The sequence below is a fragment of the Oncorhynchus masou genome, unplaced genomic scaffold (assembly GCF_036934945.1).
Source record: "Oncorhynchus masou masou isolate Uvic2021 unplaced genomic scaffold, UVic_Omas_1.1 unplaced_scaffold_1327, whole genome shotgun sequence".
Classification (NCBI taxonomy): domain Eukaryota; kingdom Metazoa; phylum Chordata; class Actinopteri; order Salmoniformes; family Salmonidae; genus Oncorhynchus; species Oncorhynchus masou.
The window spans coordinates 74,911-92,150 of NW_027003142.1; the positions used below are offsets into that span (position 1 = coordinate 74,911).

At 45.9% G+C, this 17,240-nt stretch overlaps 1 protein-coding gene across 1 annotated transcript; it reads right to left on the reverse strand.

The window, feature by feature from the left end:
- Positions 1 to 1,932: 1,932 nt before the first annotated feature.
- On the reverse strand, positions 1,933 to 17,159 carry LOC135530375 (serine/threonine-protein kinase SIK2-like). Its single transcript, XM_064958706.1, has 12 exons — positions 16,739 to 17,159; positions 16,241 to 16,417; positions 15,667 to 15,783; positions 15,016 to 15,079; positions 14,333 to 14,494; positions 12,002 to 12,126; positions 11,592 to 11,715; positions 10,147 to 10,382; positions 9,515 to 9,815; positions 4,795 to 5,136; positions 4,251 to 4,458; positions 1,933 to 4,017 (listed from the first exon to the last, which is right to left on the reverse strand). Exons 2-12 carry the CDS (start codon positions 16,385 to 16,387, stop codon positions 2,787 to 2,789), a joined length of 3,057 nt encoding a protein of 1,018 aa, XP_064814778.1. The 5' UTR covers positions 16,388 to 16,417; positions 16,739 to 17,159; the 3' UTR covers positions 1,933 to 2,786.
- Between the last annotated feature and the right edge of the window lie 81 nt (positions 17,160 to 17,240).

Below are 17,240 nucleotides of genomic sequence, written 5' to 3' on the forward strand. Positions count from 1 at the left end.
AGGAAAGGGGGATACCTAGTCAGTTATACAACTGAATACATTCAACTGAAATGTCTCTTCCGAATTTAACCCAACCCCTCTGAATCAGAGAGGTGCGGGGGGGGGCCTTAATCAACATCCACGTCGTCGCGCCCGGGGAACAGTGGGTTAATTGCCTTGCTCAGGGGCAGAATGACTAATTTTCACTTTGTCAGCTCGAGGATTTGATCCAGCAACCTTTCGGTTACTGGACCAACGCTCCTGCCCACCAGCCTACCTGCATTAGGTCATTAGGGCTAGGCGTTAGGCTCTGCTTCTGGTGGAGGCTGGGCTGGTGGTGGTGGGCCAGCTGAAAACAGACAACCAAAGCAGAGCCGGACAGGTGGAGGCTGGGCTGGTGGTGGTGGGCCAGCTGAAAACAGACAACCAAAGCAGAGCCAGACAGGTGGAGGCTGGGCTGGTGGTGGTGGGCCAGCTGAAAACAGACAACCAAAGCAGAGCCAGACAGGTGGAGGTGGGCTGGGGTGGTGGGCCAGACAGACTGAAAACACCAAAGCAGAGCCAGACAGGTGGAGGCTGGGCTGGTGGTGGTGGGCCAGCTGAAAACAGACAACCAAAGCAGAGCCAGACAGGTGGAGGCTGGGCTGGTGGTGGTGGGCCAGCTGAAAACAGACAACCAAAGCAGAGCCAGACAGGTGGAGGCTGGGCTGGTGGGCCAGCTGAAAACAGACAACCAAAGCAGAGCCAGACAGGTGGAGGTGGGCTGGTGGTGGTGGGCCAGCTGAAAACACAACCAAAGCAGAACCAGACAGGTGGAGGCTGGGCTGGTGGTGGTGGGCCAGCTGAAAACAGACAACCAAAGCAGAGCCAGACAGGTGGATGCTGGGCTGGTGGTGGTGGGCCAGCTGAAAACAGACAACCAAAGCAGAGCCAGACAGGTGGAGGCTGGGCTGGTGGGCCAGCTGAAAACAGACAACCAAAGCAGAGCCAGACAGGTGGAGGCTGGGCTGGTGGTGGTGGGCCAGCTGAAAACAGACAACCAAAGCAGAGCCAGACAGGTGGAGGCTGGGCTGGTGGTGGTGGGCCAGCTGAAAACAGACAACCAAAGCAGAGCCAGACAGGTGGAGGCTGGGCTGGTGGGCCAGCTGAAAACAGACAACCAAAGCAGAGCCAGACAGGTGGAGGTGGGCTGGTGGTGGTGGGCCAGCTGAAAACAGACAACCAAAGCAGAGCCAGACAGGTGGAGGCTGGGCTGGTGGTGGTGGGCCAGCTGAAAACAGACAACCAAAGCAGAGCCAGACAGGTGGAGGCTGGGCTGGTGGTGGTGGGCCAGCTGAAAACAGACAACCAAAGCAGAGCCAGACAGGTGGAGGCTGGGCTGGTGGTGGTGGGCCAGCTGAAAACAGACAACCAAAGCAGAACCAGACAGGTGGAGGCTGGGCTGGTGGTGGTGGGCCAGCTGAAAACAGACAACCAAAGCAGAGCCAGACAGGTGGAGGCTGGGCTGGTGGTGGTGGGCCAGCTGAAAACAGACAACCAAAGCAGAGCCAGACAGGTGGAGGTGGGCTGGTGGTGGTGGGCCAGCTGAAAACAGACAACCAAAGCAGAGCCAGACAGGTGGAGGCTGGGCTGGTGGTGGTGGGCCAGCTGAAAACAGACAACCAAAGCAGAACCAGACAGGTGGAGGCTGGGCTGGTGGTGGTGGGCCAGCTGAAAACAGACAACCAAAGCAGAACCAGACAGGTGGAGGCTGGGCTGGTGGTGGTGGGCCAGCTGAAAACAGACAACCAAAGCAGAACCAGACAGGTGGAGGCTGGGCTGGTGGTGGTGGGCCAGCTGAAAACAGACAAGTCAAACAGAGCAACAGCAATAAACAGCAAAGACCAGTAATAGCTTTTTTCATTCCTTTGTTAAAAAATGATCCAACAACGTATGAAAAATCATTCAACTACAAATCTCAATTTACAATGTTCGACAAATACAAAAAAATGTATTACAGAGAGGTTTGTTGAGTCTGGTCCACTCAATACAATAGTCATCTTGTTTGTTCAAAAGGCACAAGGCAGGTCTGAATTCAAACTGCATGAGAAAACACCTAATTTTAAGTTGTCTTCCTCATGCCAACTGCACTGAATCAAAGACTGTTTATGGAAGACGACAGGGAGACAACAACTACCACTTAACCGAGTTTGTAATAGGATAATAGGAGAATACTGGGAGTTGTGCTTCCTGGAAAAGACTGCTGTCTCCACAGTAGGTCAATTATTGGTATTTTCAGTTCACATAACAACAGACATGACAGTTTGCACATGATCAGAAATACATTATAAAAAAAATAAATGTAGAGTCATTTAGCAGACACTTTTATCCAAAGTGCATTCATATTAAGATAGCTAAGTGAGACAATCACATATCACAGTCGAAGTAAGTACATTTTTCCACAATATAGAGGAGTTATCAGCTAAGCCAGTGCGAGTAGGAAAAGAGAAGTGCAATGTCTTATTTAAGACAATGTTTGAAGAGGTAGAGTTTCAGTTGTTTTTGGAAGATGGGCAGGGACTCTGCTGCCCTAGCTTTAGGGGAAGCTCATTCCAACCAATGGACTCACAGTCCATCCTGAGTAGGTCCCACTGATGTCATCCTTCTTTAATAACGTCCACTGTTGCCAGAGCATCGTGGCATTGAGTCATTGGGGACATCAGTCTGAGGCCCAGTTCCACTTCTCCAGTCTCTCTCTCTGAGTCCTAATGTTAGCCTTGAGACCGTTGCTGTCCAACAGCTGCTAGGCCTGTAGTCCTGGGTGTTTCCTACGGTCCGTACGCAGGATCCATTCTCCCTACTGGGCATGGAGGCAGACGTGGCTGGCGCTGGAGCTGGGGCCGCCTGGAGGTCTGGGAGTGGGTATAGAGGTGGTGGTTGGCCCAAGGCCTTGGCTGAGGGTCAGAGTGGGAATACAGTAACTGAGGCTGAGACTGGGGGTCTGGGTAGTTGTGGGGGTGGGGGTGCAGTAGCTGAGACTGGGGGTCTGGGTAGTTGTGGGGGTGGGAGTGGGGTTGCTGTAGCTGAGACTGGGGGTCTGGGTGGTTGTGGGGGTGGGAGTGGGGTTGCTGTAGCTGAGACTGGGGGTCTGGGTAGTTGTGGGGGTGAGGCTGCAATAGCTGAGTCTTGAGGTCTGGGTGGTTGTGGGGGTGGATGTGGGGGTGTAGTAGTTGAGACCGGGGGTCTGGGTGGGGGTGTAGTTGTTGAGACAGGGGTTCTGGGTGGGGGTGCAGTAGCTTAGGCTGAGACTGGGGTTTCGGGTGGGGGAACTGGGGCTGAACAGGGAGGTGAGGAGCGTCAGAGAAGGGTGGGGTGTGGTTCTCAACCCGAGGAGAGCTGATATGGAGGTGGGACTCCAAGAGGTGGCCAGCCGACGCCACCATGGCTGAAGAAGAGAAGGAGGAAGAGGAGGAGGAAGGGGATAAGTCTAGCGGTTGCTCTGAGCATAGAGATAGGTAGGATTGTGGTTGTGGATGTGTCTTTTGGTGTAGCTGTGAGTGTAGCTGTGAGTGTGGGTGTAGTTGTGGCTGTAGTTGTGGCTGTAGGTTTAGTTGTGAGTGTAGCTGTGAGTGTGGTTGTAGTTGTGGGTGTAGTTGTGACTGTGGGTGTCGTTGTGGCTGTTGGTGTAGTTGTGGGTGTAGTTGTGGCTGTGGGTGTAGTTGTGGGTGTAGTTGTGAGTGTAGTTGTTGGTGTAGTTGTGTCTGTGGGTGTGGGTGTAGTTGTGAGTGTAGTTGTGGCTGTGGGTGTAGCTGTGAGTGTAGTTGTGGGTGTGGGTGTAGTTGTGGGTGTGGTGAGTGGTTCTGTTGAAGGGAGGGTGTGAGGAAGTCATGTGACAGTGTGTGTGTGGAGAACAGACCAATGGGAGGACGAGGAGGAGCGGGAACGTTAGGAGGGACGGGAGGAGACAGGAAGAGGTGTGGTGGCGGGGAGGAAGACGTGGGGTGGCGTGGAGGAAGAGGTGTGGTCGGGTGGAATTGGCACAGTGGAATCTGGATCACTCTGGGGGAAGACACAGAGAAGAGTCAGTAGAACAACAGGTGTCTAATATTTTCAAATACTTGGGCTGCACTTCATTTAGTTTGCTCCAATACAATGGAACCGGTTGCAGGTGCAACGTCCAAGACAAATCAAGCAAATGTTTAAAAGCTTTTGACAAATGTATTTAACCCGCATCAAAATGGCTTGATAATAATTTGAGTCACAATGATAAGAAACAAAAGGGTCTGCCTCACTTCTGCTGCTGGAAGCCCTCCTCTGACAGTGGTGTGGTGGGGACACAGTGGGACAGGTCTCGCCCCCCCCAGGCAGGGGGGCAGGGTGCAGAGCCAGAGGCTGGGGGGGACCACCCGTGCCGGACCCCGGGGCTCTTCATATTGTTCAGTCCCAGCAGGCCCTTGGCGCTGGCCTCGCCCCTCAACTTCTGGCGGAACACCCTCAGACCTGGAACAGAGGTCAAAGATCACGACATCATAAACCTTCATGAAAGCCACCAAGAATAGATCTATAACTAAAAATGTTATAACGGTTACAGAATGATGTTCATTTTAGAGAGCAGTTTGTGTGTGCAAACTGACAGGTATCTTAATATCTTGTGGAGTTCCTCAAGGATCCATTCTAGGACCTTTCTCGTTTCTGATCTACATCAAAGATGATTAAAACTCAAGAGATGTCTCCAATGTGTAACACAGGAGCTAATTACAGTATACATAAGAAGGTTTTCTTCTTTCCATCTGTCATACTTGATCTGTGCTTTAATTTTGAAGTGGTCGTCCATACCTTGTGTTAGAGCGCCGGTGTCCATGTCGGAGGCTCGGCGGCCCTCCTGGAAGCTGGGTACGGGGAGGCTATCCTGGGGAGGGGGCTGCAGGGTGGACGACAGGGCCAGATGACCGGTAGTGACCAGTAACTGATAGGGGCTGTCAACAGTGCTGGGCACGGTAGAGGACAGGGCCAGGGGGGACTCTGTGGGGCTATAGGTCCCAGGGCCATCCACAGTAGTGACAAGTAACATATAGGGGTCCTCAATTGGGCTGGACAGGCTGGGACTGGCAGAGAAGGAAGAGGAGGAAGAGGAGAAACTATCTGAGGAAGCATGGTCGGATGAGTTTACCACAGCACCTGTAGATAAGGAGAGAGTAGGAAAATTTAGCCCTGTAACTTTGTGACAATGTGAAAGTGGGCTATGTATAGTGGTGTGTCTATAGTGGTATGTGTATAGTGGTATGTGTATAGTGGTGTGTCTATAGCGGTGTGTATATAGTGGTGTGTGTATAGTGGTGTGTATAGTGGTGTGAGTATAGTGGTGTGTATAGTGGTGTGTCTATAGTGGTGTTTATAGTGGTGTGTCTATAGTGGTGTGTCTATAGTGGTGTGTCTATAGTGGTGTGTCTATAGTGGTGTGTCTATAGGGTGTGTGTATAGTGATGTGCATAGTGGTGTGTCTATAGGGGTGTGTACAGTGGTGTGCATAGTGGTGTGTCTATAGTGGTGTGTCTATAGTGGTGTGTGTATAGTGGTGTGTCTATAGTGGTGTGTCTATAGTGGTGTGTCTATAGTGGTGTGTCTATAGTGGTGTGTCTATAGTGGTGTGTCTATAGTGGTGTGTCTATAGTGGTGTGTCTATAGTGGTGTGTCTATAGTGGTGCGTTATTTTAACCAGGTAGGCTAGTGAGAAAAAGTTCTCATTTACAACTGCATGGCCAAGTGGTGTACAGTCAATATAGAAAGTGTCTATATACAGTGTGTCTATAAGTGGTAAGACAATAAAATAAGCCATAGTGGCAAAATAATTACAATATGCAATTAAGCACTGCAGTGATAGATGTGCAGAAGATGAATGTCAAGTAGAGATACTGGGGTGCAAAGGATAACAATAACAGTATGGGGATGAGGTAGTTGGATGGGCTGTTTACAGATATGTGGTGCAGTGATCTGTGAGCTGCTCTGACAGCTGGTGCTTAAAGTTAGTGATATGAGTCTCCAGCTTCAGTGATTTTTGTAATTTGTGTCATTGGCAGTAGAGAACTATAGGTGGTTGACCAGTGAAATATACCTGCTATACGGGGGGTGCTGCTATGGTGACCAGTGAGTGGTGCTTTATCTAGCAAAGACTTATAGTGGTGTTTGTGTAAAGTGGTGTGTGTATAGTGGTGCATCTATAGATTCTAGATTTAATTTTGGATTGGAGATATTTAATGTGAATCTGGAAGGAGAGTTTACAGTCTAACCAGACACAGATACATATTTAAATCAGAAGCGTCAGAGTAGTGATGCTGGACCGCGGGCAGGTGCTGGTAGCGACTGTTGGTGTCTATATCTAGCAAAGACTTATAGATGACCTGGAGCCAGTGGGTTTGGTGTAGAGTACAGCAGTGGTGGGTAGTATATGGGGCTTTGGTGACAAAACGGATGGCACTGTGATGGACTGCATACAATTTGCTGACTAGAGTGTTGGAGGCTATTTTGTAAATGACATGCATAGTCTATGCAAAAGAGGAAGCTGATTCTAGATTTAATTTTGGATTGGAGATATTTAATGTGAATCTGGAAGGAGAGTTTGTCTAACCAGACACTTAGGTATTTGTAGATGTCCCCATATTCTAAATCAGAAGTCCAGAGTAGTGATGCTGGACCGGCGGGCAGGTGCTGGTAGCGATCGGTTGAAGAGCATGCATTTACTTTTACTTGCATTTAAAAGTGAGAGTTGAATGTCTCATCTGGAGGTTAGTTAACACAGTGTCCAAAGAAGGGCCAGAAGTATACAGAATGGTATGTCTGCATAGGTGGATGTGACATCATTGATGTATAGTAGTTGGTCCAAGAATTGAACCCTGTGGCACCCCCATAGAGACTGCCAGAGGTCCGGACAACAGGCCTCCGATTTACACACTGAACTCTGTCTAAGAAGTAGTTGGTGAACTAGGCGTCCAGTCATTTGAGTCTGCCGATAAGAATGTGGTGATTGACAGATAGTGGCCAGGTCGATGAACACAGCTGCACAGTATGGTCTCTTATTGATAGAGGTTATGTCGTTTAGGATAGTGGCTGTGCACCCATGACCAGCTCGGAAACCAGATTGCATAGCGGAGAAGGTGTATTCGAAAGTGATCTGCTTGTTAACTTCTAACAAGACCTTAGAAATGGAGGGTAGAATGTAGGTCTAGCAGTTTGGGTCTACATTGTCTCCCCCTTTGTGCTTTCCAATCTTTGAGGATCTGGTACGAAAGAGTGTTGAACATAGTAGGGGTTGCAACAAGTCGGTCTCTAATTTTGTATAGTGGTCCTGCTGATTTGTAGGGGTCCAGATTTTGCTCTTTCAGAACATCAGCTATCTGGATTTGTGAAGGAGAAATAGTGTTGTGTATCTATAGTGTTGCCGTGTCTATATCGTGGATTTATCAGTGGTGTGTCAGTGCATAGTGGTGTACATAGAAGTGGTGTGTGTAAAGTGGTGTGTGTATAGTGGTGCATCTATAGTGTTGGTGTCTATAGTGACCGCAGACCCAACCAAGCAATGAGGCAGTGATCGCTATCTGTTGAAGACAGCAGAGGTGTATTTTCGAGAGCAGGCCTGTGTTTACAGTTTTTTGAATGGTAGGGATAATTTGTTATTTAAGATTGTGAGGAAAGCATGTCCCAGTTTGTCACCTAACAGCACGTGCTCTATGAAGGGCAGTGGTAAGTGTCTATAGTGGTGTGTATAGTGGTGTGCTCAAGTGTTTTAGGGAGCGTTTGACATAGTGGGTGTGTATAGTGGTGTGTGTATACGAATGCAAGCAATCTAGGCAGTATCGTGAGATCCTGGTGAAGTCTACAGTGAGTGTGCCTGTGTTATAGTGGTGTGTCTATAGTGGATTGAGGCATGCATAGTGGTGTGCATAGTGGTGTGTGGGTATAGTGGTGTGTCTATAGTGGTGTGTCTATAGTGATGTGCTCAAATAGTTTGGGCACAGACCTGGATAGTGGTGTGCCCCATTTGGCAGTTCTATCTTGTCGGAAAATGTTATAATGGTTAGGGATGGAAATTTCAGGTGGCCTTCCTGGAGCCTATAGTGGCCTGTCTACATCTATAGGATGGTGTGTCTTCGAACAGAGAGTAAAAGGGCAGTGTTTGTGTGTACAGACAAAGTATGGTGTGTGAGTACATAGTAAGCATAGGTGTGTCTATAGTGGATATTGTGTCTAGAGACATCAATTGGTGTGAGGCATAGTGGTGTGTGGGACAAGAGGGTTATAGTGGTGTGTCTATAGTGGTGTGTGTATAATGGTGTGTCTATAGTAGGTGTGTATAGTGGTGTGTCTATAGTGGTGTGTCTATAGCAGTGGGTGTGTATAGTGTGCTCTAGACAGTGTGCTATAGTGGTGTTCTATAGTGTGTGTGTAGAGACGTTAGCCAGGAGAAGCTAATCGGATAGCAGCTGGCTAGCTGCGATGACCCAGGTGGAGAGGTTCCGCGCTTGCGTGGTGTGTGTATAGCAGCGTTGACAAGACATAAGACAAAAGACGCCGGTCTGCTATGAATTCTATGTGGTGTGTATGATTAGTGATATGTGTATAGTGGTGTGTCTATAGTGGTGTGTGAATAGTGGTGTGTCTATATAGTGGTGTGTGTATACACCTGTGTATAGTGCTGTGCTGTATAGTGGTGTTTTATAGTGGCTGCATGTGTATAGTGGTTCTGTACAGCACTTTGAGATATCAGCTGGATGTATAGGGCTATATAAATAAATAGTGGTTGATTTGATTTGTCTATAGTGGTGTGTCTATAGTATAGTGTGTGTATAGTGGTGTGTGTATAGTGGTGTGTATGGTGGTGTCTATAGTGGTGTGTCTATAGTGGTGAGTCTACAGTGGTGTGTATAGTGGTGTGTCTATAGTGGTGCGTATCGTGGTGTGTTTATAGTGGTGTGTCTACAGTGGTGTGTATATAGCGGTGTGTATAATGGTGTGTCTATAGTGATATGTCTATAGTGCTGTGTCTATAGTGGTGTGTGTATAGTGGTGTGTATAATGATGTGTGTATAGTGGTGTGTATAGTGTAATGTATATAGTGGTGTGTCTAGTGGTGTGTGTATAGTGGTGTGTGTAGTGGTGTGTATAGTGATGTGTGTATAGTGCTGTGTGTATGGTGGTGTCTATAGTGGTGTGTCTATAGTGGTGTGTATAATGGTGTATATAGTGGTGTGTCTATAGTGGTGTATACAGTGGTGTGTCTTTAGTGCTGTGTATATTGGTGTATGTCTAGTGGTGTGTGTATAGTGGTGTGTGTATAGTGGTGTGTGTGTAGTGGTGTGTATAGTGCTGTGTGTATAGTGGTGTGTCTATAATGGTGTGTATAATGGTGTATATAGTGGTGTGTCTATAGTGGTGTATATATTGGTGTATGTCTAGTGGTGTGTGTATAGTGGTGTGTGTACCTCATGCAAATGTTTGTATCTAAATGAACATAGTTCAGATTTGTGCGTGTGCATGTGCATGTGTGTGTTTCAGTACTCACAAGATGGGCTGCACTGCTGGAGGCTGGAAGAGACCTCGGCCAGAGTGTGTCTGTGGGAGGGGTCTAAGGAGAGGGTTGCTGCCCCTCCCTCCTCTTGCAGCTCCCCTTCCTGTGGCTCCTCCCCCTGGTTTCCATGGTGATCCTGATCACTAATGCAGGTCGGTAGCAGAGTGTCGTGGTCAGGGTTGGGGGTCACCTTTTCGGTGCTCTGGGGCAGTCTGAGGGAGCGGAGCTCTTTCACCTTCTCCAGCATGAGACGGTAGATAGCAGAGAAGTGGTTGTAGCTGCTGCTCTGAAGAGACTATAGAGAGATAGAGAGAGGGAGAGAGAGCGAGGGAGAGAGGGAGAGAGAGAGAGAGAGAGAGAGGGAGAGAGAGAGAGAGGGGAGAGAGAGAGAGGGAGAGAGAGGAGAGGGAGAGAGGGGGAGAGAGAGAGAGAGAGAGAGAGAGAGGGAGAGAGAGAGAGAGGGAGAGAGAGAGAGAGAGAGAGAGAGAGAGAGAGAGAGAGAGAGAGAGAGAGAGAGAGAGAGAGAGAGAGAGAGAGAGAGCTATTGAAATTACAGTAGAAAATGTAGCTACACAGATATGGAGTTACACATAGGACACTGGTTTCTTAGTATTTCTCCCACTCACCTCAATGGTCCTCTGCCGGTCGATGCCCAGGGTCTGCATGAGGCCAAGTACCGGCTCGCTGTAATTCTCCCCCAGACAAGGCTCTGCATCAGGGGCAGGGGTCGGCTGGGGCGTCTCTGGAGGGGCTGCCGTGGCCGGTGGGTCCGACTTCATCCAGCGGTGCTTCTTGATCCGGGCCACCGTGATCCGTTTGGCCGGTTCAATTACTAACATCCTCCGCACCAGGTTCTCACAGTCTGATGGTATGGAGGGAGATAAGGGACAAAATGAAGAGGGTTTCAGAACCGGCTGAGGTCACCGCTGTAGTGTGATGGGTTTTAGTGTTCTATGGAATAGTTTTGTTGGTGGTGACAACAGCAGCGCTTGGTTGATGTAACACAACATGGATTTATAACATCTATAATCATATCTAACGTTGTCTGTGAATGGGTCCGAAATGGCACCCTATTATCAAGGGCTGGGAATTGCCAGGGACCTCACAATGCAATATTATCACCATACGATATGTATTGACAATTGATGTACCAAACATATTGCTCACTATATGTCTGCTGCAGAGAGACAAGTGAGAAAGTGAGAATATGAGATTTGATCAGTCATGGAAATAAAAGTGCTGAAAACATGTTGGCTCACTATTTAAAAAGAAGATGGAGAATAAGCTATAGGAGGAAAAATACCAGAGTTTTGGCACAGCTACAGTGAACTAGCACTAGCTAACGCTACTTAGCAACAACAAACAAAATATATACAGCACTAGTCAAAAGATTGGACACACCTAGTAATTCAAGGGTTTTTCCTTATTTTCTACATTGTAAAATAATAGTGAAGACATCAAAACTATGAAATAACACATGGACTTGGTATTTTACCAAATAGGGCTATCTTCTGTTTACCACCCATACCTTGTCACAACACAACTAATCTGCTCAAACACATTAAGGAAAGAAATTCCACAAATTAACAAGGCACACCTGTTAATTGAAATGCATTCCAGGTAACTACCTCATGAAGCTGGTGGAGAGAATGCCAGGAGTGTGCAAAGCTGTCATCAAGGCAAAGGGTGGCTAATTTTAAGAATCTAAAATCTAAAATATATTTTGATTTGGCTAATTAACACTTTTTTGGTAACTACATTCTACAGTGTAGAAAATAGTAAAAAAATAAAGAAAAATCCTTGAATGAGTGGATGTGTCCAAACTTTTGACTTGTACTGTATATATACCTTTTTTTTATCAATACTTGGAGTCAAAGTATTGATATAATATCTTCCAAAATAATATTGTGATATGTAACTGTATTGATTTTCGCCCCGATCACTACTCTAATCTATACACAGCACTAACGTATTGCACTACTACAGAGTAGCATACAAAATAGGGAATAGGGTGCGGTTTCAGCCTTGTGCCGTGGGAATCTGTCATGTCACCAGTCCTGCAGGACAGTACCTTGGGACATGTAGAAGGGGATTCTGAAGCGGCCCTCCCGGACCCTCTGTCTGAGCGCGGGGAGGGAGGGGCCGTCAAAGGGCAGGACGCCACACACCAACACGTACAGCACCACGCCCAGACTCTGAACACCAAAAGAGGGGAGCGAGATGAGCACCACAGTCCTGCTACTTCCTACTACTATTAGTACTACTGTCACTACCAGATAAAGATATAGAATTCATAATGAATCATCTCTGCACCACAATAACCACCTAAAAGGTTATTACAGTACAAGAGGGATCCTGAGATCTGAAAACATACAACCTTCCTCTGCACTTTCATTCCCATGACATTCCAATGGGTTAAAGAGAAATAATCAACACAAAGCAAGAGAATAGGAGAGAAACCATCTCTTCCTGGTCCCTTACCCAGATGTCTAGAGGAGGCCCCTCGTACTCAATCCCCTCAAACACCTCTGGAGCGGCGTAGGGCGGGGACCCACACCAGGTGGACAGAAATTGTCCTTCACTGAAGAAGTTCCCAAAACCAAAGTCTACAGGGAGGGAGAGGAAAAAGTCCATTAATATCAGAGGATACTATCCCTAAAGCCAGGGCTGTTCAATCCTGGAAAGCCAAAATATTTATGTTTTTCATCCTCTCCTTCTAATCAGGGACAGATTCAGACCTGGGATGCCAGGTGAGTGCAATTAACTACCAGATAGAACCAAAAAACAGAGATGTTTTGGCCCACTAGGACTGGAATTGAAAAGCCCTGCCTAAAGCCCTTGTGAATCCTCTGGAACATTCTCATTCATATCATAGGACACATATGCACATGACAAGGGACACCATAGCAACCATACTGTAGGTGAAAAATTGTGTCATGAAGTTGGCCTGGGGGTAGGTTTATGACAGTCATAAATACCTCTCCCCCCCTTTTTCCTCTCTCTACCCTACTGATGTGAAATTTGAAAACCCCTTGGTTAACATAGAGATTCTGGGAACCTCAGAAGGTGGGGGGAAATGAACTATATTCTGGTAATCCGACCAATTGAACATATGCGGTGGTACTTAATGAATATGATGTCAGTTCGGTTGTCATCTGGGACATTCTCATCAATGATAGGATGACAAACTCTACAGTGGAAAGTCTGCACATTGTAGTTATCGGAGTCACATGGAATTGTTGTTCACTTTAAATGTTTGAATATAAAATTATTGGTGAAGAGATAAAATGTAATTTTAGCTTCCAAATGAGAGATTTGGGTTTTCATAAGTTTAGGGCTCTGCTCAATTAGTGCCATGAAGAAACATGGGTTATAAAACTTTTCAAACACACCCTTCTCGCTTCACTATATAAAGCCTTGACGAAAATGTAACCTCCTGTTCCAAGTACATGAGGTCTGCAGCCTCTGCGTTAAAAGGACTAACATGTCAACTACAGAACTAAGCCAACCTCAGTGTGAGCTTTGGTTGCGAATGGTATGAACTTTGAACTCTTATTCACTACAGAAGTGATACCTCCTAGCCATTGAGTTAGCCACAGCAGCTGAAAACGCGGGCTAGGAAAGGACAGAGTATCCCGTCTACCACACAACGACGTTACTACAACTTATCCAATTGACCATCAGAGACATTCTTCAAAGGACAAAGGACTCAGTTTGGCAACCCAGCCTTCCATCTACCACCAACCTACTGAAGCGCAGCTCAGAGTAAATATTTATTGCATTTTCCTTTTCCAAATGGGCGGTAATTTAGAATGCATAAGATACTGTATTTACGATAGCACAGCTTCTTCGCTTTGTCCCTCAGTCTTCCCGCTCTTTCACTCAAACCCAGCCCCTTTTCTTTTGTGTAACCAGCTGTCATATCGGTTCTGCCCGCTAGGGACCTTTTCCTTTATGACGTAATTTGTAATCAAGGTATGATTCATTCTGTGTATATGTAATTCTGTGTGATTAATTAGGTATTTAGTAAATAAATAATTAAACCCAATTTTGTATTGCTGATTCAACTTGTTAGCCAGGGTTCGTGGCCAAGAATTTACAACTTTCAGATGAGACTGAATTAAGGTGACGATTAATATTGACTGCTATTGATGTAAAATATTACTAGGTCTTTAAGAGTTTATTCGGAAGATAACAGCTCTATAAATATTATTTTGTGGTGCCCCGTCTCTAGTTAATTACATTTACATGATTAGCTCAATCAGGTAATATTAATCACAGAGAAAGGATTTTATAGAATAGCATGTTATATCACTTAATCCAGCATAGCCAAAGACACAACAATTGTTTACATTTTTAAACCACCAACTTTAATAGAATCTAATAAAATATTATATAATATACAGTGCATTTGGAAATTATTCAGACCCCTTGACTTTTTCCACATTTTGTTATGTTACAGCCTTATTCTAAAATTGATAAAATACATTTTCCCCTCATCAATCTACACACAATACTGCATAATGACAAAGTGAAAACAGGTTTTTAGAAATTTTTGCAAATTTATTACAAATAAACAATAGATATACCTTATTTACATTTTGGATTGATGAGGGTAAAAACGATTATATCAATTTTAGAATAAGGCTATAATGTAATAAAATGTGGAAAAAGTCAAGGGGTCTGAATACTTTCCGAATGCACTGTAGCTTAATTACTAACTAAAGCAATCTATTTGGCCTGTTTTTTAAATATCCATCTTTCTGTGATTCAAGGTTGATTGATTTCCGAGCCTCTCCTTTCTGCCTGTACCTGCTACTTTGATGTTCATGTTGGAGTCCAGCAGAAGGTTCTCAGCCTTCAGGTCTCTGTGGACGATGTGGTTGCTGTGGCAGTAGTCCACCGCTGACAGGATCTGACAGAACTTCCTGCGAGCCTCACTCTCACTCAGCCGCCCCGACGACAACAAGTAGTCTACAGAGGGTGGGATATAGGGAGAGGGGATAGAGGGTGGGTGGATGGGAGAGGATAGAGGGTGGGTGGATGGGAGAGGAGGGGATAGAGGGTGGGATGGGGGGGGATAGAGGGTGGGAGGATGGGAGAGGAGGGATAGATGGGAGGGTGGGAGAGGGGATAGAGGATGGGAGAGGAGGGGATAGAGGGATGGGTGGATGTAGGAAGAGGAGGGGATAGAGGGTGGGAGGATGGGAGAGGAGGGGATAGAGGATGGGATGGGAGAGAGGGGATAGAGGGTGGGTGGATGGGAGAGGAGGGGATAGAGGATGCGATATAGGGAGGGGAGGGGATAGAGGGTGGAAGGATGGGATAGAGGGTGAATAATGAGGAATGTAATTGATTGGTTGGTTCATATTGTTTGATTGAATCATTGTAAATAATTAGTGATCAAGTACACATGTGCACACACACAAACACACTGTTCTAATAGATTGCACCAAGCATCATGGACACCTCTAGAGCGATACCCTTCCACTTACCAAACATCTCTCCGTTCCTGGCATACTCCATCACCATGTACAACATGTCCTTAGTTTCCATGACCTGCAAGACACAAGAGAGGCACACTCACTGATAAATACAACTTAAATATACATTTCCCATGTCATTATTACATGTAAGCCTGTGGAAGAGTGTGCCCAAAGCGTAATGCGAGAATATGACAGCAGGGACCATATTAGAATCCTTAAAAACCATTACAAAAAAACAAGTTAAAGATTCTCTGTTTTAAGAAATATTTGCTTTGAGACCATATTGGAAGTAGGGGTGGGTTGACGGGGTCGTCATTTTCCATTCTGAAAATCCCCATGTGAATCATAGAGCTGGGGGTGGCTGGGCTGAGGGCTGGGAAACATACACTTAACCCCTATTACAAGATAAACAACCTGACCTTTCAAAATCTTCCATGTAGAGAATGAGAGAGAGGGGGAGAGAGAGAGAGAGAGAGAGAGAGAGAGAGAGAGAGAGAGAGAGAGAGAGAGAGAAAGTAGTTCCACAACTCTATTCTCTACCTGATAGAGCTCGATAATGTGCGGATGGTTGAGGAGCTACTTGATAGAGCTTGATAATGTGAGGATGGTTGAGGAGATACCTGATAGAGCTTGATAATGTGAGGATGGTTGAGGAGCTACCTGATAGAGCTTGATAATGTGCGGATGGTTGAGGAGCTTCATCACTTCGACCTCTCTGTAGATCTTCTTCAGGTCAGAGGGCTCCAGTCTCTTTTTATCAATGATTTTAATGGCCACCTGTGTGTACAGAAAGCAGATAGATAATTTCAAAATGGCACCCTAACCCCTATACAGTGCACTACTTTTGACCAAAGCCCTGGACCCTGTTCAAAAGTAGTGCACTGTGAATATACAGGGAATAATGTGCCACTTCAGGCGCTGCCAAGGTCCCATTCCAGCCTGGTCACATATACTAGACGTAATATAGTAAATGTAAATCCAGGGACACTCAAATTAGTATGATATGATACTTTGGGATTTTGTCAAAGAGGCCCTTTATCCACTTCCCCAGAGTCAGATGAACTTGTTGATTCCATTTGTATGTCTCTGTGTCCAGTATGAAGTAAGAGGTCATTTTGAGAGCCAATGCTAACTATCATTAACACAATGACTGGAAGAGGTGGAGTTGAATATTGGAGATTAATGGTGTAGGGAATAAATGTTTCATATGCATTATGCATGCGTAATTACGCACCTGGGTTTTTGTGACTTTGTGACAAGCCAGTTTAACTACAGCGAAGTTTCCCTTCCCCAGCGTCCTGATGATCTCGTAGAAACCGACCTGAACCGGCCCCCCGGGGCATGGCTGGCTCAGGGGAGAGCCATCGGATAAAACCACCATGGTGCAGAGGCACCCAGTGATTGGATAAACCTATTGTCCATTTCCCAGGATTAGAGTACCGTTATTAGGCCACTCCCGTAAACACAATTGAGAGAACATATTTTGTCAATATATAGGTTGCATATAGTAGTAAAGAAAAAATATACAATTGTGATATTAAATCTAGTAGTCCTAGGCTATAAATCTCAATACCTTCCAAAAAATTCCATTTAACTATTTATGTGAGGAAAGACTATAGCCTACGTAACAGCGTAAGAGTTGAACAAACAGATATCCTTTAGCCATCAAGTATTGAAATAAAAACAGACCATATCCTATTATTCATTTGCAAAACAAAATCATGTCATTTACCTTCACAGAAAATCTACAGTTCAGTACATCCACCTATGTTGTTGGAATCCTCCGCCGTTCTAGAACGGTGTGCGCATCCAGGCTACTTCCCTAACTGCGCACAGACGATTTGTTCCTCATATTTTGTTAACGGGGGATAAATCTGGTATGCAATAATCCACACCACCTCTGTAACTCAAACTCGGCTGGAAATCTTCTCCTGCCATAATGAACTAAAACACACTTAATTAACGTCAAGCTTGTATCAGAGTTGCCGAGCAACTGTCCCGCGCGCTTCTCGTGGAGCGGGAAAGGTAGCTTGGAGCTGGACACCGTGACGCAAAAGTAGTCTTCACGAGGTTTTCACAATGAATAGGCTGTATAGCAGCCGCACAGCGTACAGTAACGCTAAACAATAACATTGAGCAGCAACGTCCCTTTATTTAATTAGACCATCAACGCTTCTAGTAGACTAGAGGCTCACTAGTCTCCTCCCTATAAGCAGTTTAACGAACAAGGCATA

Coding starts and splice junctions, on each gene's coding strand:
- LOC135530375 (XM_064958706.1), bottom strand. CDS start 16,387: ATGGTGGTTTTATCCGATGGCTCTCCCCTGAGCCAGCCATGCCCCGGG. Junction 15,784..16,240: donor ACAAAGTCACAAAAACCCAG/GTGCGTAATTAC, acceptor CTGTACACACAG/GTGGCCATTAAAATCATTGA. Junction 15,080..15,666: donor ACATTATCAAGCTCTATCAG/GTAGCTCCTCAA, acceptor TGTGTCTTGCAG/GTCATGGAAACTAAGGACAT.